This window comes from Rhinolophus hipposideros (assembly GCF_964194185.1).
Source record: "Rhinolophus hipposideros genome assembly, chromosome: 17".
NCBI classification, from domain to species: domain Eukaryota; kingdom Metazoa; phylum Chordata; class Mammalia; order Chiroptera; family Rhinolophidae; genus Rhinolophus; species Rhinolophus hipposideros.
Genome location: NC_138063.1, coordinates 33702274 through 33725064, shown reverse-complemented (window position 1 = coordinate 33725064; position 22791 = coordinate 33702274). Strand labels below are relative to the sequence as shown.

At 38.6% G+C, this 22791-nt stretch overlaps 1 protein-coding gene across 1 annotated transcript in view; it reads left to right on the top strand.

The window, feature by feature from the left end:
* The first annotated feature begins 5865 nt into the window (after positions 1-5865).
* Positions 5866-22791, top strand: part of RNF125 (ring finger protein 125) — a 32615-nt gene continuing 15689 nt past the window's right edge. Inside the window, exons 1-3 of the mRNA XM_081078353.1 lie at positions 5866-6403; positions 18585-18738; positions 22134-22228. Coding sequence (XP_080934479.1) covers positions 6240-6403; positions 18585-18738; positions 22134-22228 — 413 coding nt within the window. The 5' untranslated portion in view covers positions 5866-6239. The remainder of the gene's footprint in view (positions 6404-18584; positions 18739-22133; positions 22229-22791) is intronic.

Here is a 22791-nt window from a genome sequence, read left to right as displayed (position 1 = left end):
GAGGTTTATGACAGGAATTTTTAAATTATCTTTGTAAATTCAGAAACATGTATGTTTTGGTCTCAGGGTATTTACCAGTGTAATGTCATCCAGTATTGATTGAGAAGGGATGGTCAAGGTTGAGGACCGATTACATTAGCAGTGAATGTAAGTGACTCTCTCCTGGCACCTGCCATCTCCTCTGTTGTCAAAGTAACCTGAAGGAGCTGCTGCTTATCCATCATGTGGAACCATATTTCTCAAAGAATGGTCCACTGACCCCTACATCAGAACCAACTAGGGGACTGTTAAAAATGCAGCTTCCATAGCTCACTCCCGCCTCACTGTATTGAAATATCTTGAAATCAGCCATTTTAATAAGCTCCTCAGGTGATTCTGATGCTAGATAAAGTTTGAGAACACTTGACATGAGCAGCAACTTGTCAAGATTGCAGGTATGGCTATGTCACTCTTCTACCTAAACCTTAATTGGCTCCACAAAGCCACGGAATGCTATTCTACGCATCACAGCTTACAGCAGCTGTGAAAATGTTTTGCCTGTCAAGAACAGCCTTCATGACCCAGCATCTGCCCAGGTCCCCAGGTTTTTCTCTCCTCACCACCAGCTGTGTCCTTAAAATTCTAGCAACAAGGAAGTGTTTGTAGACTCTCCTAACAGAGCATGCTGCTTCTCGCCTGCTTATCTGCGCTTACTGAGTAACGTTTACCTGCAATGTTCCACCTGCCTTTCATTCCAGTTCCCCACTATTTGGAATGTTTTTTCTTTCCCTTTCTCTTCTGGATATTCCCCATGGGCTAAGTCAGCACCAATGCTTTTTCTCTGTGTAGCTCTCCATCATTGGTCTTACATATTGAATTATGAATATAATGCCATTTTTCTGTCCATCTTACCTTGACATAGGATAAATTGTATGTCAGCGAGTTTGGTTGCAACAGAACTCAACTCTGAATAAATTAACCAAGAAAAAAGGAAGTGTTGGAAAGATGATACATAGCTAGGAGATTAAAAAGTATTGACTATGTTTAGGAAAGACAGACACCAGAGAAACTGTAGATCACAGCAACAGGAACTCCTACTGAGTCAAATGCCCTCTATGATCCTTTCCCATGCTAGGCATGTCACGATTTCCTGTTCATTGAAGTAGAACACCCCCCACTGTGGATTTAGTTCAAACATTACCCAGTTATTCTGGCCACTGAAAAATATGAACTATTTCACTGAGTTATCCTGGCATAAGAATGCATGCTTTGAGGGCAGGCAATGTGGGGTAAAAAGTACACACTATGATTGCCAGCCCCACCAAAATGAAGGAAGATAATGAAAGGACAATTCCCTAAGGAAGAGTGTGTGGTGCTGTTACTGAAGATGAGGAGATGCTCGGCAGACAAAACAAACAGCTGTCCACTCCATGGAGCCTTGCTCCTGACTACGCCCCCAATGTCTAGTGAGGAGCTTGATGCTTTGTAGGCTGTCCTTGGATGTTTGCTCATTGAATGAAGTCAGAGACAGAGCTTTCCTGTTTCCCTGAAAATAAGACCTAGCCGGACCATCAGCTCTAATGTGTCTTTTGGAGCAAAAATTAATATAAGACCCGGTATTATATTATATTATATTATATTATATTATATTATATTATATTATATTATAGTCAGGTATTATATTATATTATAATCAGTTATTATATTATATTATACCCAGTATTATGTTATGTTATGTTATGTTATGTTATATTATGCCTGGTCTTATAGTAAAATAAGACCGGGTCTTATATTAATTTTTGTTCCAAAAGACACATTAGAGTTGATGATCTGGCTAGGTCTTATTTTAGGGGAAACACAGTATAAGACCAGGTGTTATATAAGACCGAGTCTTATATTATAGTAAAATAAGACTGGATCTTATATTAATTTTTGCTCCAAAAGGTGCATTAGAGCTGATTGTCTGGCTAGGTCTTATTTTAGGGGAAACACAGTAATACCTATTTAACACTACCAGTTAGGCAATGAGCAGGATTTCAATGTTATTCCACTTAACGTCTCACAACAGTTCTGTAAGTAAACATTATCTGTGTTTTCCAAATAAGGAACCTAAGACCAAAGAAGTAACTTGCCAAGATTACCCAGTTAGCAAGAGAAAAAGCTAGGATCTTGAACGTGTATTGCACTGCCTTTCCCCAGTGAGAAATATATAATGCTTTTGCTCCATAAAAAGTATATCTCATATTGATTTTTTTTCAATAATATCCCTTTTTAGTTAAAAGTGTCTTAGACATACCTCCATGTTATGTCAAATAGAGGAAGGCCAGTATTGCATAGTGGTTAAGTTCAAAGACAATGAGAGCCAGATTTCCTGGGTTGGACTCCTGGTTCTGCTTTTCATCATAAATGTAATCTGAGGTACGTTTTGAACCTATTGGCACCTCTGCTTCTCTGGAAAATTAGAATGACAATATCAGTTCCCTATATCATAGGATTATGATAAAGATTAAATTAGTTAACACATATAAAGCACTTGGATTAATACCTGATGTATAGTTAAATGCTATAAAAATTTTTCTTAGTCTTTTTAGCTACTGCATTGCCTTCATTATGTGTGTACCATAATATATTTAATTGTTCCTCTATAAATAGAAATTTTGTTGGCTGCAAATTTTTGGTAAACAATGCTTCAATGACCATTCTTGTTTATGCCTGCTTGTGCACATGTTTATCCACACAATGGTTCAAGGATTAGAATTGTTCAGCTAAAAGATATATGCAGGTTAAAATTATTCATTTTTTAATCTATTGCAGTGCATACACACAGTGCAAGTGTCAAAATGTTCAAAAGATCGTGTAGTAAAAGTCTTTTCCCACACCTGTTCTCCAGCAACTATTTTTCCTCCCAAAGGCAACCACACTTATTCATTTCTTGTGTATATTTTCAAGGCTATTAATATGTATATATATCAGTACATATGTGTTTATAGATACACATGCATATACATACATGTATGTATGCATGCCTATGAGTTTTTAAAAATATAATTGATAGTGTACTATACATACAGTTGTTCTAATGCTTTTTAAAATCTATTAATTATTTAATTATTTTTTTAATTACAGTTGACATCAAATATTATTTTATATTAGTCCTAATGCTTTTTTTCACTTGGTAATACATGTATATGTTAGAGAGATTTCTCTCAGTGTGGTTATAGAGTTGTCTTTCTTTTTAATGACTACAGAGTATTCCATTGTAAAGATGTACCATAGTGTATTTAATCAGTCTTTTATTGGTGGACACTTAAAGTGTTTCTAATATTTTGCCATTACAAACAATACTGTAATAAATACCCATATGTCATTTCGTCTATGTGCATTTTTAAAATGAAATACTGCAAATGGGATTAAAAATGGTGAGCTGCACGTTTTTTTAATGTTGTTTTATCTATTTGTTGAGTAAAATTACTATACTTTAAGAAAACATTTCCCTATTATGGACATTTAGATTTCTTCTAAGGTTTTGGTACTAAAACAAACTTCAAAGAATATAGGAATGTCTTTCTCATACTTTCAACACTACCTGAAATGGTAAATTCATTTCTTTTCATCACTCCTACAAGGAAATAAAGTACGTGCTTTTTTTTCTGGCAGTTGTGCTCTCCTTTTGGTTTACTGAGAGATACATTAGCATTCTTGATACCAGGAATATTGATTACAGGGCTTTCAAATTTCCTTTGTACTAACCTATATCTCTGATGCCCTTCAGATCTTAGAGTCTGGATTGAGAATTTATTCTCTGGTTGACACCATAATCATCATTATTGCCACCTTTATATGTTTATTAAGAGCCTTACAAATAATATCAGATGCTTACCTTTTATCTATCTTCCTAGGTCCCATTTTCCTGCATTATTCTATTTAATTTTGTCTTATTCTTTTCTATGATTCTTAACACTTCTCTTCACAAGTGCCTTGGTGAAAACCACATGGATTTTAAAAGATCTATTTAGGTTTGTTACTGGACATGTTGAGGTAAAGGTGACTAATGCAACCAGGTGGGTATGTCAAGTAAGCAGTTGGGTCTTTGAGTAGCCTAGAGTAGAGATAAATACTTGAATGTCTTCAGAATCTAGATGATTAACAGAATCTATGTGGTTTTTGAGATTCTTAAGGAAGGAATGAAGAATAAGAAGGGTAAAGAGCCTAAGACAGAATGCATTTAGCTTTCCCCTGGAGAAGGAGAGGCCAGTGAAAGAGACTGAGAAAGAGAGAGAGAGAGAGAGAGAGAGAGAGAGAGAGAGAGAGAAAGGAGTTTTTCTATTACAAAGAGTTTTTCTATTATAAGGAGGGAGTAAATCAACACTGACAAATAAAATATAATTGAGAAGTCAAGCAAGAAAAGGACAGAAAAGAATCTATTGGATTTAGCCACATGAAAGCCACTCACTTGTGACATTGGGATTGAAGCAATTTTTGAACAGATGGAGGGTGAGTGGTTGGTTCAGAGTCCAGGTTGGACTGGATAAAGAGGGAATAATTAAGAAATTGAGACATAAATGTAGAGAATCAAGTCAAGAAATTTGGCCTAAAAGAGGACACAGGGCAAGAGCTGAGAGACGTGTGGGGATCAAGGGAAGGTTTTGGTTTTTCTTTTAAAGGTATCCAATTCATTAGCAAGCCCTTTTAGGTCTTTTGCCTAAATATATCCCGAACCTGTCCACCTCTCACCTTCTACCCAGATAACTCCCTGGTACCAACCTTTATCATCCTCACTTAGAGGAATTTAGTAGCCTCCTAACTGGTTTCTCTGCTTTCTTATTTTGTTCCTGTCTTTTTGAGCACACACAGCAGAGTAAATCAAATCATGGCACCTTGAACAAAATCCAAAATCTTGGACCTGGCCTGTAAGATTGGATACGCTCAGGTCTGTCTCCTACCTTATCTCATCCCATCTACGCGCCCTGGTTCCCGATGCTCTGGCTCCACACTGTTTCTGTATTTTGTTCTTGCCTCATTCACGGTCCCCAGTGCTTAGCAAGCTTTTCCCTAAACCTTTGAATAGTTGACTCCTTTTCATTATTCATGACTCTGCTCAAATGTCACCTCATCCAAAAAGTCTCTGACCTTCCTATTCTACCCCGCAGCCTCACTCCCTGTTTTATCTTTTTCATGGCTCTTATTATCTGAAATGATCTTGTTCACTTATTTATTTGTTGATTACTTACATCTTCTCTTTAAATTTAAGTCTGGTGGGAACTGGGTGAAGTTTACGGGATTTTAATGTATTATATGTGTGATTATATCATGTAGTATTGTTTGTATGTATTGTATGTATTATGTATTAATATGTATTATTTCTTAATAAGCATGTAAACTATAATGATCTCAAAATAAATTTTCTTTTTAAGTACTTTCTATGAGAACCAGGATTTTGTTTGCTTGTTGGGAACTGGGTTCCCATCACCAGAATGGAGTCTGGCATGTAGTGGGCACTAAATAAGGCTTATTAAATGTGTCAATTAATAAATGATATATTGGGTTATGTTTAAAAGAAGATGGGGCCGAGAATACAAACAACAGCAGGAGATCCTGAGCCGAGGAAACTAGTGATTGTAGAATTTAGCACTAGATTTCCTGTCGTGGTGTTGGCTTTCGAATGCAGGTCTTCAGAGCTCTTTACACTACCCCACGCTACCTCTCCATTAATGGGGTATTGACTGAGGTAGTGAATAACACTGTCTTAGATGCTCAGTCATCAAACATCTTTGTAGCTCATTGTGATTACAACAGTGCAGGACTGCTAGGTCCACCACCTTACAAGGGGGTGTGCTCTGATTCCCATAAAGTATGACCAGGCCCGCGCTTTCCTTAACTGTGGGGGAGGAGGATTGCACGATCGCCTGGAAAGTTCACTGCCCAACCAGGTCCTCTGCTCTGCAGTTGAGGTTTCAGGTTTCAATCCTCGTAGGACTACGAGACTTTACAGCGGGAACCGTGCAGCTGCCGCCTCCGCCTCCGCGCCTCCACCAAGGCGACGAGCAAAAGGCAGTTTCAGACGCTCTGCCGCGCTCTCCGCCTGCCCTAGGCCGAGGTTGGGCGCTGCGACCCAGGCTGCATCTAGGCTGCGGTTGCTGCGCGCGCTGGAGGCGGCGATCACAGCTGGGCCGGGACTTCCTTCCTCCACCGCAGGACAACAAAACAACCCGGCAGCAGGCTCTGAGCTCTTGGCAGCTGTCTGGGTGAGAGGATCAGCGATGGGCTCCGTATTAAGCAGCGACAGCGGCAAATCCTCACCCGCCTCGGCCCCCCCGCGGGCCCTGGAACGCAGGAGGGACACCGAACTGCCCATCACGTCCTTCGACTGCTCGGTGTGCCTTGAGGTGTTGCACCAGCCTGTCCGGACCCGCTGTGGCCACGTGTAAGTGCCAGGGGAGCTCGGTTTGCCCGCCCATCCCGGAGGGCGGGCGATGTTGGGGGAGCGCAGGGCCTGGGAAGGGGAGTTCAGAAACCAGCGCTTGAGGGGAACGACTGCAGGGAGAAATCTGGACCCTCTGAGTGCGAGCCACGGGAAAAAATGCCCAGCCTGAAGGTGGACACAGGATTAAAGGAGAAAGCAGCAAGAAGGGGACCCTGCAGTCCCCCTAGAACTGCCTCCTCCCAAAGTTTGGTGCGGAGCCCCGGAGATGGGGATCCTTGGCTGGGGACCCGCAGAGAACCAGGGCTAGCCACCTGGCTGAAGAGGTTGAAATTGGCAGGAGAACCAGCACCTGCCTGTGCACTAAGCAGTGGGCTTCCGCACAGCGGTTATCCGGCTGAACTCGGTTAATCCGGCGGGGCTTGCCTCCGCCCCCAGGTCGGTTTTGTTTTGGTGGCTGCGTGCACGTGTTCCAGAACGCCCGCCGGGGCTCGCCTCTCGAGCCAACACGGACCTGTGCAAACTCCTTCCACCCCTAACCTCCCCTCCCTTTCCCAACACAGACACCCAGATCCTTCCAAGATCGTCTAGTTAAACTGGAACGTCCCAGCGACTTTCCCTAGTCGTTAGAGTTCAACAGCCTGTCAGGGTGGGGTCTGGAGCTGCACCAAGCCCGCGAATGGAGCCGTTTAAAACCCAGCCACCGAGTGACAAGAGGTTGCAGATTACCTGTGTTACGCACGGCCTCCCCGAAACAATGGATAGTTTAGATAACAATAAGTATCTTAAAAATGACGTGCTATTTAAGGTTCCCCGTTGGCGCACCACCATGCTGGGTGCTAAGGAGTTTAAAAACAAAATCTCTCTATAAAATTGGCACGTTCTTAATGCCTGCTCGAGTAGTAGCGGGAGTTGGGTCTGCGCATTTGTGTTTGTTTACTTGGAGTTTGTTTACTTAGAAACTTTCTTTTCATGGACGCACACTTGTGTGACTGTGTGTGTGTGTGTGTGTGTGTGTGTGTATGTGTGTGTGTGTGTCGGGGTGGAGATTACATAGAAACAGAGCGGAAACCCACTTAATGTCTTCTTTGGACGGCCCACTACCTATAGTTTAAGGAAGCGCCAGGCGGATACCGCAGTAAGCGCTTTTGGCAGAGGGGTAGGGGGTTGTGGAGGGGGGAGTAGAACCGTATTCTAAGTGCAAGTACACAAAATGTGTTTTAAAAGGACTTACTTAGGTGGTCCTTGACACCTCTAGCCTAGTACCTGAGAAGTCGTTTCCACCACTGAAAAGCCCAGCAGTGAGCCAAGGGAGAAGAATCTGCCATTCACACAATGTTGAAATAAAGCGTGCCTTGGGCATTATTCTGTGACTGTGTTCAGGACTTGTTGTTTCAGCTTTGTACTTTAAACCCAAGACTAATTTACCTCCTGTCTGTTTACTGATGTTGTTTCCCTGCTGTCCAGAAGTAGCTCATTGGCAGAGACCATTGCCAGGCCAATATGGAAGCCAAGATGTTGTGTAACAGTATAAAATACATTGATTAGTTCCAGGCAGTAATGACCTCATTTAAATTTAGTCTGTATTAGCATTACAACTTTCAAGTTGTGCCAAAGATGCACAGTAGGCATCAAGTCTTGAAGATTCCTTTTGTAGAACTGAAATGGGAAGTTTTGCTATTGCATGTTGGAGATTGTTATCTGATTGGAGATTGTTTTCCCTGGTTTAACTTACTGTCTGCAGTGCTCTTCTGCTAACGGATAATATAAATTTGCAAAATGTTAAATCTTGTTTAATCTTTTTCTTTGTTAGAGTGAATAGGAAACCAGCAACTGGAAAAATAGTCATGAAGTATAACAACAAGGGCTGGACCCAGTGGCCTTCCTTCACTTTACTGTTCTTTGTTTTGACAAATCTATGTCCATTGTTCTGGCTGTGGGCAGAATTTCCATATCCCTCCTTTTGGCAAAATTACTTGGGCCCCTTCCACTTTATAAATGTTTAATTAGAGCCCTTTCAGCACTGGTGGTGGTGAGCTCTGTTAACACCATTTGTACTTCCTAAATCAATTTCACTCTCCCATTGAACTTAAATTTGAAAAATGAAGAAATGCAAATGAAGCCTCTCTATATTATCTCATATTGAAGAAGCTAATGTCCAAATTTGTTGAACTAGATCATTTATGCTAATTTCTGTGTATAAACCTATTTCAAGTCAAACAAGTATAATAATGGCAATAATACCTTGAATGAATATGTATATAGCACTTTATAAATTGAATTGTAATGCAGTAGAAACGTTGGGCTTTCTTGGGCTTGATAGAAAGCCTGGGATTTGAAATTCATTTCTGCCACTAACCAGTTCTGTGACCAAGATGTTCCTTAATCTCATTGAATCTGTTTCTTCATTTGTAAAATAGGGTGGATAATGGAATTTTTATGAGTAGTTAGTGTAAAAGTAGCCCATAATGAAGGCTCAAAATATAGTTTCTATTTCCTTCAAAGCCATTCCACAAAGCAAAAAACCCATGAACAGGTATTTTTTATCTCTATATTTCTTTTGGAATAACACTGGGCCACGATATTACAGCACCCTACACAATAGCCAAGACATGGAAACAACCGAAATGCCCATTGGTAGATGACTGGATTAAGAAACTGTGGTACATTTATACAATGGAGTATTACACAGCTATAAAGAAGAAATCTTACCATTTGCAACAACATGGATGGACCTAGAGAGCATTAAGTGAAATAAGTCAGACAGAGAAAGACAAATGCCATATGATCTCACTTATATGTGGAATCTAAAGAAAAGAATAAATGAATGAACTAATCAGAAACAGTCAGAGACAGAGAGGAAAAACTGAGGGTTGCTAGATGGGAGGGGGTGGTGAGGATAAGGAGGAAGGTGAGGGGATTGGAAAGCACAGTCGGTAACCACAAGAGTGCCATGGGGATACGAAAAGACAGTTTGGGGAATGTAATAAATGTAAAGATTTTGTAGGGTATCTGATGGACACTTGTCTCATTAGGGAGACCACCTCAGGGATGGTGTAGATGCCTGATAAGCTGAAGCTGAACAATAGTGAATGTCAACTACAATTTTATATATATATATATATATATATATATGTATATATATATATATATATATATATATATATACATACATATATATACATGGTTACAAGAAGAAGAGTACAGCATTAGGAATAGAGACAGTGGAAATGTAATGGCTGTGTGCGATATCAGAGGGGTAGTGGATGGGGAGAGGGGGTTTGTCACTGTGTGAGGGATATAAATGATGAATGTCTAACTATTACATTGTTTTGTGCAACTCAAACTAATAAAAGAAAGGTTAAACAACAACAACAACAACTAGGCCACGAAAGGTAGGTCTGTGACATTTCCAAGATGCCTCAGATAGCCTTACTTTTTGCTTGGTTCTTTTTCCTTTGGTGGACTTTAAGAAGTTCCATTTTAAAGTTTTATCATTTCAGATTGACTTTATTTCATATGACTGTATCAGTTGTAAAAATACCCTCTAGTGAGGCTTCCCTTCTCTTGTATTATGAGCTGGGGAAAGAGGAGTAGATAAATTAAGCTGTTTAAATGAAACTCAATGGGAATCTGATTTACATTCAGAAGAAATAGTCAAAGAAATGTGTTTTCCAATTGGATATGGTAGATAATGGGAAGAAAGAAGTCTAAGACAACTCCCAAACAGGTGACAGATAAAGGGGGCAGAGTTTAGCTCAGGAGGAAGTTAATGAACTCAGTGATTGGGCCTGTTGAAAGTACACTAGTCTGATCATGAGATATCCAAGTGGACATATCCCAGAGGCACTGGGAGAGTGGGTTTGGGGAAAGCTCAGAGCTGGAGACAATGGAGTTATCTAAAAAGAGCTAAGAGTTGATTATAATACAGTATGGGGAATATAATCAACAATGTTGTAAAGATCATGTAAGGTGCCAGATGGGCACCGGATTTATCATGGTGATCACTTCTTAGACTGTGTAGATGCCTGACCAATGTGCCATACACCTGAAGAGCTGAAGAAGAATAATGAATGTCAACTATAACTAAACATATAGGTATATATAGTCACGGGATGTGGAGTACAACATAGGGAAGATAGTCAATGGTATTGTAACAGCTATATAAGATGTCAGAGGGGTAGTAGCTTGGGGGTGGGTTATCACTTTAGAGGGGTTTAAATGTCTTAACTAGTACGTTGCTTTGTACATCTGAAACTAATAAAAAAATAATAAAATAAATGAAATAAAATAAAAAAGGCTAAGACGTTGAGAACTGACCTAAGAGAACTTACTAACTGGAGCATACTCTCAGGTACAAAGAGCCACATCGTCAGTGAACTGAGTGAATTAAATGGCTCTATGTCACAGAATTTGCCTTTTTTTTTAAATGAAATGGTTGAGGATAATTCTGAAGCGCTCTCAAGTAAATGGATTAAAATGTTCCATTTGTAGTCAAGTAATGAGCAGTAAAGCCTGCACCAAATTAGTGGTTCTCTAAGTGGAGTCTAAGAATCAACTGAATGAGTTTTAAACTGACCCAGAACTATACATCAGTGCTTTCATTCACAGATGCTGGTAGTTGAATTGAGGTAGTGGGAGTTTGTGGAAGTTCCCATATGATGGCAAATTATCATTGGCATAATAGCTGACCTGTGATTTGACTTCAGATGAAACCGTGGAGTTTAAATATGAACCATTTAGGCTCCTGATGCCAAAACAAATGTATATAGAATGCCTTCTTCTCCCAAGGTCCTTGGGTAAGTGTCACTTAAAATGGGATGAGTGGAGTCTTTTGTACCATCAAGGCCCCAAAACTCTTGAGAGCCATTGCTCTAATAAAGGAATGCTACTTTCCACATTGCCACTCTTTTAAGGTCTGTCTGGCACTTCTAGGTGTTAGATATTGATTGAATTAATGAATGACTGTAAAACAAAATGCAATTTGAATACTTTGGTGAACACCCCTCAAGGGGGACAACAACTCCATAGTGCCAGCCAACTGATGCTCTGTAGTTTGAGTCCCATGATAGTTTTTGACTCCATTCCTTTTATAGGATTACTTATTTGTGACTCCATTCCTTTTATAGGATTACTTATTTGTGCCTGTACTTATTTGGATTACTTATTTTATAGGATTGCTTACTTATTTGTGCCTGTATTGTTGAGAATTTCAGAAAGATGTAATTAAACTGACCTGAAATTTGCCTCTTCTGGTGGTTGGACTGCTCTGTATTAACAACATTAGTGTTGTCATAGTCAAATTGAATATTAGTGATCTATTAAATTATGTATAGTCTAGCAAACAGAACCTAAATAATGTAACAGATTGAATTTTATGCCGAGATTCTCCTTAGAAACTGGCCACTGGTCCTTGGACCAGCAGCATTACAGAATCTCAGGCCCCACCTCAGAGCTACTGAATTGGAATCTACATTTTAACAAGATGCCTGGGTGATGTATATTCACTGTAAAGTTTGAGAAGCACAGCCGTAGAGAACTTTTTTCATTGACAGTAAGATTCAGTAAGTTGAGAACAGTGTTTGAGGGGTATGGAGAGGCACACCTCTAAGACGTTAGGTTAAAGGAAAGACAAAATTTCCTTCAGAGGTTAAATTTAAAATCAACACATAATGGAATATAGAGATGCAGAATCAATTTTTGGAGGCTGAATGATTCCCAGGATGGACTTTGAATGTAACCTAAGTGAATAATACATAAGCAAATCAAAGGAAATCTTGAGGGACAGTGCATGGTTGGAGGTCCTGTGTTCTAAGAATAGGTGCACTTGGGACCTGTCCAGGCTGATCCATAATAGGTGAAGAGGGAGTGGTGCGTGTGTGTGTGTGTGTGTGTGTGTGTGTGTGTGTGTGTGTTATTGCCCTATATTAGAATATTTTAGCCTGAGACTCTTGCCACTTTGAATAACAATAGCAACTGTCCTTATTCTGTTCACATTTTCACGGTCACCTAGCCAGCTCAAGATTTTCTTCAGCTTCATATTAGCATACTCAGAGTGAGGCAGCCTAGTGTTGAGAACATAAATAAAATGTTAAACCGGCCACGTGTTGCCAATAGCTTCTTCCAAAACCACATTTGGGGACCATTTCTGGGTAACTGATTTTGCCTGTCTAGCCCTAGGACCCATGGAGTCTCTAATGCATCTCTTTCCTCTGTAAATCTACTATACTTAGGGTTCATTTTACCTCCTAAGATTGGGTACATAATTTTACCCAATGTCCTCAGCAACCCCTTCCCCATTTCCCTCCAATGCTTTGCTGACCTCTTCATTATAAAGGTTTTATCCGTAATCACTTAATTTAGGGAAACAGAAAGGGGTTGATAAGATAACCGATGGAAGTGGAGTAATTAAATTTCCAGCTGGTTTCAGAGTTCTAGAGTCATTATCTAGTTCCTAATTAAGTTCTTCAAGGATCTGTAAACTCAACAGGGGTGAGCTGCAAGTGATGGAAGGTGAGGACGCCACAGCAACGGGCATCAACCCTTGCGGCTATTGGGAATTGAGTTCAGGGTTGCAGGTGATTAGCTTTTCAAGAGAAGCCAAAAATTTGGGCTTATGTGTGAAATCTGATTTTAAAGCAATAGCAATGCATTATGACTTTTTGAAAACATTGAACTTGTCTTTAAAAACAAATGCAATTGAGTTCTGTCATCAGCATCTATCTTTCACCTGCATCCTCCTGATTCTGATCATATCATGTGATTCATCATTCTTAACCTCCTCATGGAGCAGGGGACGGGGACATACAACTAGGAATCCTTAGGTTCATGTTCATTTCCATCCCATGGGTTCTTCCAGAGGAACACAACACTCCAATTCTCCTTTGGGTGAGTCCTCCTAAGTGATTTAATTATTTCAATGTACTGAGTAGCTACTCTGTGCTTGGAGTTATATAGAAGGGAGGACTTCAAGATTCTGAATGCTTATTTGCTGCGTATGATCTCCATGCAGTGTGGTTGTTACTGATCTCTTGTCCGGGTAATGTTTGTTTTGTTGTGTTTTTCAGCTTTATTGAAGTGACACAGTACAATTCTCACAAAATATACAGGTGTGATACAGGTTGATAAATTTTGGTAATTGTATACAATCCTATAACCATCACCACAAAAACGATCTAGAACAGTTTCATTACCCTAAAAAGTTCCCTCGAATCCTTTGCAGTCAATACCCTCCCCAAACCTCTGGACCCAGGCAACCCTGTCTGCTTTCTGTCACTAAGTTTTGGAATCATACTGTAAGTAGTCTTTTGTGTTTAACTTATTTCACTTACCATAATGGGGCATATATTTATTGTCATTTGGTATGTTGTAAGTCCTTTTGCCTCTATTTCCAAAATAAATCCAAAACCTATCCACTTGCACTGTCTACCGCTACTTTGCTGGTCTAAGCTATAATACTATCCTGCCTTGAACCGATTCTTACAACGGACTTAAAAACGGGCTCCTCCCTGTAGCTCTTATATCTGTTACACATTCTTGACACAGGGACTGGTGATCTATATAATGTAAATCAAGTTGTATCACCCTCCCACTTAAAACCCTTCAATACCTTCCCATCACTCTTAGCTATGGCATTATTGTTTATCACCTATTATACTTTCCCACACATCTCTGATTACTTGGCTTTTACTACTTTAGCAAGTTGGTCCCCATCCTTTGTACCATTTATTTTCAGCTTGGAAAACCCTTCCCAGATCTTTGCAAGACTGGTGCCTTCAAATATCTCAGGGGCCACCCATCTAATTGCTTCCTCTGCCCCACCCACTATTTTTATTGTCAACTATTTCATTCTTCTTGAACCATTTATCATTTGCCCATCTATTTGTTTACCTACTTATTTCCTCTCTCCCCATTCGAGAACTCTGAGGACAGGGACCTTAGGCTCTGCCTCAGTGTCATCTCTGGCCTGTCAAATACTGCCAGGCAAGAGTAAGATATTACTAAAAATTTTGCCAGTGAATGTGTGCTTATGTGGTTGGATCTAGGGAGATCTGTGAAGATTTATGCATTTTCTCATAAAGTCTTCATTATAATCATGGAATAACTTCTTGCTAAAAGCCACTCCAATTAATTTTTTTAAAGTTTTGCATTTTCTCTCTTCAGCCTTTTAATATATTTCAAATTGTTCGGTGCTCTTTAAATTTATTTAAATAATCATAAATGCCCTGAAAAAATATTTTTTAAAACATGTTTTTCTCTTCAAATCACATTTTCTTAAAAATTAGGTCTCTCATCCTCCAAACATTTTCCTTCCTAATTTTCTAACTAAATTTCTTTAGGAGTAAAGAAATTTTAAATTGTTGTAAGGTGGTTCATTTTCCCTAACATTTTATTATGAAAAATTTCAAATATACAGTTAAGTTGAGAAAATTGTACAGTGAACACCTATATATCTACTACCTAGATTCTCTAGTTGTGAATTTTGCTGTATTTGTTTTTATCTCTTACTTTACCACATACCTATCCATCCATCAATCCGTCTTACTTTTGACGCATTTCAAAGTAGGTTGCAAATATCAGCACACTCTAACCCTTCTCATGCATAATATTAACTAGAGTTGAATTGTTGTTTGTGATTTGTTTTTTCTTAAGATAAATTACACATATAGTGAAATGCATACATCCTAGGTATAACATTTGCTGAGTTTTGACAAATGTTTAGCCCAAACCCCTATCAAGATAGAGTGTTTTCACTACCCCTGGATAGTCCCCCTTGCCCTTTCCTAGGCAATCCTGTCCGTTTACCCCCGTAGGCAACATGTATTGTTTGTTTGTTTGTTTGTTTGTTTGTTTTCTACCATAGATCAGTTTTACCTATTCAAGAACTCAAGTCAAATTATACAGGACATACTCTGTTGTGTCTGGCTTCTTTCACTCAATCTGTCTTTGAGGTTAATCCATGCTGTTGCTTGTATCGGTAATTTGTTCTTTTTTGTTGCTGTGTAGTATTCCATTGTAAGACTATGCCATGCTTCGTTTATTCATTTTCTTGTTGATGGACACCTGGGTTATCTCCTGTTTAGGGCTATTATGAAAACATTCCTTATGAATATTCTTGTCCAAATGGACATATTTTTTATTTCTCTTGAGATAAATACATGGGTTTGATATTGTAGGGCCAAGGGGTGTCTGTATGTTTTGTTTTATAAGAAACTACCAGGCCCTTTATCCCAAGTGGGTTGTAGATGATTAACTTCTTAAAAGAATAATTTATTGTACAGCTAATATGGTCATGTGGTTCAAACTTAAAATTCAGTAATGAAAATGCCCTCCTTCTACTCCAAACCCCTTCTTCCCAGTTTTCAATTTCTCATTTCTCCCATAGGTAGGTAAATGTTCTTATTTTCTTTATCCTAGATGTTCTTATGCATCTATAAACCCACAAGTAGCTCATATTATATGTGCATTTTCTATAGTTTGCTTTCTAAGAGATTTAAGTTTTAGGTTATCTCATCTATGGGTCTTATTTTATAATCCATATCAATTACCTAAACCTGAATAGTCTGTGTAGATTCTAACCTTGTTTCTGTACCCCAGAAAGTAAGATTTGAACTGCAGTAGCCTGCAATTCCTTTCCACAGTAGCACTTTTAAAAGTTGTGGTTTTTGTGTACTTATAATCACTAATTTCAATCTGTTCCAGAACACCTTGCTCTTGCTATGTTTTCTCCAATTAATAGTCACTTTTATTAAAATGAGTACAGCTAATAGACTAAACTACTCAATTTGCAACTAATATCTCACATGATGCAATAACATTTGTATAATGCTCATGTGAGAGTTTCATGCCACATGTAACACCACTGTACAGATGTATGGGGGGTTATAGTGAGAGAGTTGATTTAAAAAAATACCTCAAGTGTGCTACTTTTGGTTAATATCTACTAGGCATTTTCATTGTTACAGTTATCAATTGTAGTTACAAAAACATGTGCAAAACATGTATAAAATGACAGAAATGTACTCTATGGAAAGCCCGCTGGTTTATACAGGTAATCAATGATATAACTTTGCTGCTTCTGCTTATCACTGGAGGAATTAAAGTGTCTTTAAAAAGACTACAAACTTTGAGCCTGTCCTGAAACTAAGGAGTAAAAGCACTACTGTCTTCTGGCTGTGTGACTCGTCAAGTTGTTACACTCTCTGAACCGTAGTTTGCCATCAGGCAAGTGAGAAGACAGCAGAGCAGCATGTTAGGATTATTGTGAGGGCTAAATGAGATAATGCATACTTGTGCCTGCTACAGGGTTTGGCACCAATATTAGTCTTCTGCTTGTATTGGCATAAAACTCAAATAAGTTGTGAGAAAAAGGGGAAGACTTTTGGTTAACAGAAAACAAAGGTTATCTGCTTGCTCCTAAACTATGTAAACCATATAATTCATATTAGAACCTTAGGTGTTATAGTAGATATGTTAATTATGAGTTGAGCATTTGACCCATTTGTAATAAATGCCTTTCAAAGCTCACACTTTGAGAACCAATTCTTAGGGACTCAAAGAAATGCAAGGACAGATTGTGCCTTACAACTTAAAATTAATCACTTGAGGCAGAGAGAAGTAAAATATAGCAGAAGTCTTAAGTCTCTTGATTTTCAAACGTACTACTCTTTCCAACTGGGCCAGCTGTGGTGGTGGAAAGAAAGATTCCTGAATTTTGGGTCAGAAAACCCCAGCTTAAGGCCAACCAAGTTCAGGCAATTTCTATACATGTGACTTTGCCAAAGTAACTTAACCTCTAAGTACCTCAGTTTCCTCATGTATAAATGGAAATAATGAACTTTCTTGGGGGTCTGTTGAAGTTAAGTGAATTAAGATATATGGAGATGTTTTAAAATTTTGTAAAAAAACAACAGTGAATCAAGTTTGAAGTTATGTCAAAAGAAAGAATTACCAAACAACAATAATACCAAAAACACCTAGGAAAAAAGGCTAGAAACCTAGGCCAGATCTGGGGTTCTAAGTAAAGAGCAGGACAGTCCCCTCAAGTTGTTGCTGAATCAGTCTTGATGTCACTCTGTTTAGTATTCATCTTCCAGAGAGAGAGAGAGTTCACTTAGTCTGGCCTACTTCAGGTGCTCTTGCTTTCAGCAGGGGATAATGGGTACCTTGGTTGAGGTCCCATCGCGTTATATCTGCGAGGGATAGTTTCTGCAAAGCAAAATCAGGATGCTATTGCAAGAAAAAGGGGAAAATGGATGTGGGGCAGGCATAAACATCAAGCAGATGCCTCAAAGAGCAATGCCAACATCGGCACCGTCTGTGTGCTCATAAGAATTTTATAACAGATGTGGAAGAGAGTACTTTTAAGAATCAGTGATATATAATTGGGAATTCAGTTTGCAAAATTTCATTGAACTGTGTACCTATGATATATGAACTTTTCAGTATGTAGGGTATACTTAAATTTTTAAAAGGTGAATAACTTTTGCCATGGTTAATATTCCCACCTAGATATTACATCGTGAATACTTTAGTAGATATCAGATGTGTATAACCTACCTCAATGCTCATTTTTACTTCTAAGTACACTTAGCCTTCCCCAGCTCCTATGAAGAGGTCAAGATATTCTGTGAATTCTGTTGATTATGTTAAGATTTTATTATGGTCATCTTTAAATAAACCAGAGAATATGTTTCTTGACTTGAAGGACATTCCTCATAGTGGTCATTTTTATTAGATAAATTTCCAAATCTGGGGATGACTGTAAAATTTATTTTATAAAGACTTCTCAAGTAGCGGGTATTTTTACCTCCTCGTCTTGCTGATGTTTTCTTATCTATTTTATCTATTTCTTATCACAAAATCCTACGGAGCAAAGACCTATTTTCCTCCCAGATTTTAGGTAAAATGGGATTAAAGAAAGAACACCATCGATATCTTAACTCCAATTATAGGAATGCTATTTCACCACTTGGGGTTCTTTTGTTTAAATGCACATGGTACATGTGGCGAGAACATGTGACCCCAGAGAAGTCTTACTGGGAAGGTCTGAGACTTGCTAGTGTAGGATGCAAATGGATCTTTAATATGGTGTACAAAATACAGTTTATACAAATGAATACGTAGTGGTTGCTTCTTTATACTTTTTAAGGAAAATGATGTTTTCTTGGTTTGTTTCGAGTAGTTTCTGCCGTTCCTGTATCTCTACCAGTCTAAAGAACAATAAGTGGACCTGTCCTTATTGCCGGGCATATCTTCCTTCAGAAGGAGTTCCAGCTACTGATGTAGCCAAAAGAATGAAATCAGAGTACCAGAAGTGCACCGAGTGTGACACCCCGGTAAGTGACTCTGCCTGTTCTTACGGTTACCAGCTTAACCTGCTGAGAAAATTGTTCTGCAGCTAATCATTTCATCTATGGCTTTGACTTCATCCTACCCCAACTTCCTTTATTGTCTCTAATTTCATATGGGTAGGCTGCAGGAAAGTGGTCACCTGACTCTATCATCACCTAATTTTTGAAACAAATGCTTTCATCGACCACCTCCATTTCCTCTCTTCCCATAACTCCCCTGTCCCTCTATTATGTGGCCTCCATTCCTGCTACTCTATTGCAGCCCAGCAATGAATGGCTTTATTATCAAATCCTGCGGCATAACTGCACCTGTGTTCTTCTGGACTTTGCAGTATGTATCTTTCTTGATCACTTCTTTGTTGCCGTTTTCATCCTTTGAGACTGTACTAACCTGGTTAGATCATGTGAGGTCTTGGAGGCCATGCAAAAGAGTCTAGATTTTTATCCTAAATGCAATAGTGAGTCATAGAAAAAGTGTTAAGCTTTTGATCAAGTTTATATTTTTAAGATATCACTCCAGCCTGTTCCTGGACAGTGATTTGGAGGGGGCAAAAGCAGGATCGGTGAGGCCAATTAGATGGCTATTAGGGTGGATCAGGTAAGGAAGTTGGACTAGGATGATAGCATTAGGTATGAAATAAGAGGATTTTTCAAGGTGTATTTAGAAAAGGGAATAAAAGGAAATTGGTAAGTGACTGGTAATGGGGTAAGTGACAGCGAAGTGTGAAAATGCCTGCTTAGGTCTCTGACATGAAGTAAGTGAAGGTGTTCAGATGAAGAGCAGGTTTGGAGAAGAATCCACAGAGTTAAATTTTAGATGTTTTAACTTTGAACTGCTAAAGGGGGGATATTTAAATATACCAGTCTAGAGATAAAAAGAGAGATTGTGTACTGAAGATCTAAGTTTCTTTGGAGAACCTTTTCTTTTTTTTTAAATTTATTGGGGTGACATTTGTTAGTAAAATTACATAGATTTCAGGTGTACAATTCTGTATTACATCATCTATAAATCCCATTGTGTGTTCACCACCCAGAGTCAGTTCTCCTTCCATCACCATATATTTGATCCCCCTTACCCTCATCTCCCTCCCCCCCATCCCCCTTACCCTCTGGTAATCACTATTGTCTGTGTCTATGAGTTTTTGTTGGAGAACCTTTCTTGATTGTTAATTTAAATTAAAGCCTGTTATACTTACTCTTAGCACTCTGTATTCTCTTTATAGCACTTCTCACTGTTTCTAATTATGCTTTTATGATTTTTTAAAATTTAATGTCAATATCGCTACCAGATTTAAGTTCCATGAGGGTAAGTAAGGACTGTGTCTCTTTTATTGGCAATTGCGTACCCAGCACTTTGAAAAGTGACTGACATGTAGTAAGTGCATAATGTATGTGTGTTTTTTTAATATACATATTTATGTAAGACTCAATAATTTATTCATGGCTGCCTGACTGCAGAATTTATGCATGGTCTTTGGAGTCAGACCTCCTGGGATCAAACACTAATTCTCTCACTAATTCTTTGTAATTGGGGGCAAGTTATTAACATAAGTTTTTCTTTACCTCTTTGGAAAATGAGGAAAAAGATAGTGTTTGTGTCACAGGATGGTTTTAAAGGTAAATTAAAAAGAACAACACATGTGGCTTTATCATGGTCTGGAACATAGGAAATGCTCAAAATCAATCGTTTTTTACATTCATTATAATAGATTATTGCTTATTTTTACTTTGATATTTTTGTCATCATATAAAATTTAACATGCACAAAATCCAACTCGGTATATTATTTCATCATCCAGTTCTTTATCACACCTTTGGTGTCTATCAGAAACAAGAACATGCTCTCAGTCATCCTCAGCAGGAATCATCCCATTTCTGATTATCCACACCTAGTTTGCATTTTCCTTTGAGGTATATCTTGTGTGTATCTGTTCCATTTTATGGTATTACTCTTGCCAGGAATTCTGCTCTGCCATTCCTTCTCTACCCATGTTAGACTCTACTTACTCTTCAGAGTCTAGAACAGATCTCTGTTCATGAAACCTGGCCTTCATATTCCAGTCCCCAATATCAACATTTTTCTGCCTGCTGGTCTCCATATGTTTTATTTTTTCCTCCATTAGATTACAGGTACTGTTAGAGCAAGCACAGTAGCTTATGGTTCTTCTGTCATCTCTTACACTGTCTCACATAATTTTGTCTCTAGAGTAGACAAAAGTATTTTATGAGAAAATGAATTTATCAATTCATTTGCCATCCATGGTCCCCAAATTGCTAATTTATGCAAGGAATGCTTCTCTTTGTTGATCAAGGAATACAAAGAGGAAGAAAAATCCTTTTGACAAAAGCGGTCAAGAGATGAGAGAGCACTAATGTGCGAAGTTGGGTGTTAAAGGTTGTTTAACAGTCTGTCTTAAGGCCGCTACCTAGATCAGTTCTAGGTTTTACATCTTTTAGATGGATTATTTGTAAAGCAAGGATTTGCTTTTCCTTTTCCACTGGCTTTTATTTGTGGTCTTTCTGTTAAGCGCTTCTAACCGTTTCCTTGGCATGGTAGATTTCGTGTTTGAGGTTGAACTTCCGCCGCATGGGCAAAATGAAGCAGGGTGGATCCGCCCCCTTACCACAGCTGTAAAAGCTTCCTTTAGCACAAGGTCTTATCAGAGTGTCTAATGAAACATTGAGTAGGATATGTGTTATTTAGCAACAGATGCCTCATGGTTAGGATCTCTGAATGTATATGTGGAGCAACAAGGGCTCTTTATTCAGCCTTGATAAAAATGGACTGTAAGAGCTGTCTTTTATGTGTGTCCTTAATGGGGCCATTAAGTATACTATGTATTGTGAATTCATGTGATACTACCAGATATATTATAAAACCATGGTATTTATGTCTTTCCCTCAGGCACAGGGTTTCTTTTTACTTACTATGGACATTTCTAAAATCCATCCACTTATTATTCTCTTTGTTTTCCTTTCTTTCTGTCTCTTTGTTTTACTTTTTCTTCCTTTCCTCCCTTTTTCTGCCTTTTTCCTCTCGCCTTTTTCTTTCCCACTTCCTTCTTTCCGTCACTGATTTAGGTAATAGCATTCCCCAAAAGTAAAGTTAAGTTAATGCACGCCTTTCTACTTGAAAAAAATATGTGCATTCTAGAAGAACAAAATTCAAGAACTCACCCTTTGGCTTTCAAAGTATTACAGAAGTTTAAAAATAGCATTATTGTTAATAATGCCTTAACTTTGTTGTACTGTTGTCATGAATGCATCCCTTTAAAATCAATTGAGCCCACACCATGACCTTGTTTGAAATAATGAAACACATAAAACTTCATTAAGCCCCTTTTCAACAGTGAGTTTATTTTGAATTTGCTTTTATATAGGTTTGCCTCAGCGAAATGAGGGCACATATAAGAACTTGTCAGAAGTACATAGATAAGTATGGACCACTGCAAGAACTTGGGGAGACAGCAACGAGGTTTGTTTCAATACAGTATACTTTAGTGCTGAATTTGATGTGTCTATAAAGAGTTTAATGGGCTGGAAAGTTTAACATTTTTGTGTGTGAAAATATGCGTGGAATTATGCTTTGGCCTTAACCATAATACCTATTATTGATAATCATTTGTTAATAGCAATGATAATAAACGAATTTTGCTCTCTCTACTTTAAAACCCTTGCATGAGGGGAACCATCCGAACACTGGAGAAATTAGGGAAACCTCCTCAGACAAGTTTGTATTAAGGAAGATCCAAAAATAGAATGCAGAACCATTCATTTCTGCTAAGTTCTGTTTTCCGACCAATAGATTCCTGAAGTAGATCATGAGTAAGAGGCTACTCATCTTTATTTTTTCCATCACCACTGCTCAGTTCCCCAACTCATTCCCTCTGATTTTGCGGGTTTCTCCTTAGAAGGTAGGGAGCAACACCTCGGTATATATTCTAACAAGAAAGTACAGGCCTGAAGCAGGCATCCTGAATTCTATACCTTTTTGATAGGTAATTTTATATGGGATTGGAGGAAGGATGAAGCTGGCTA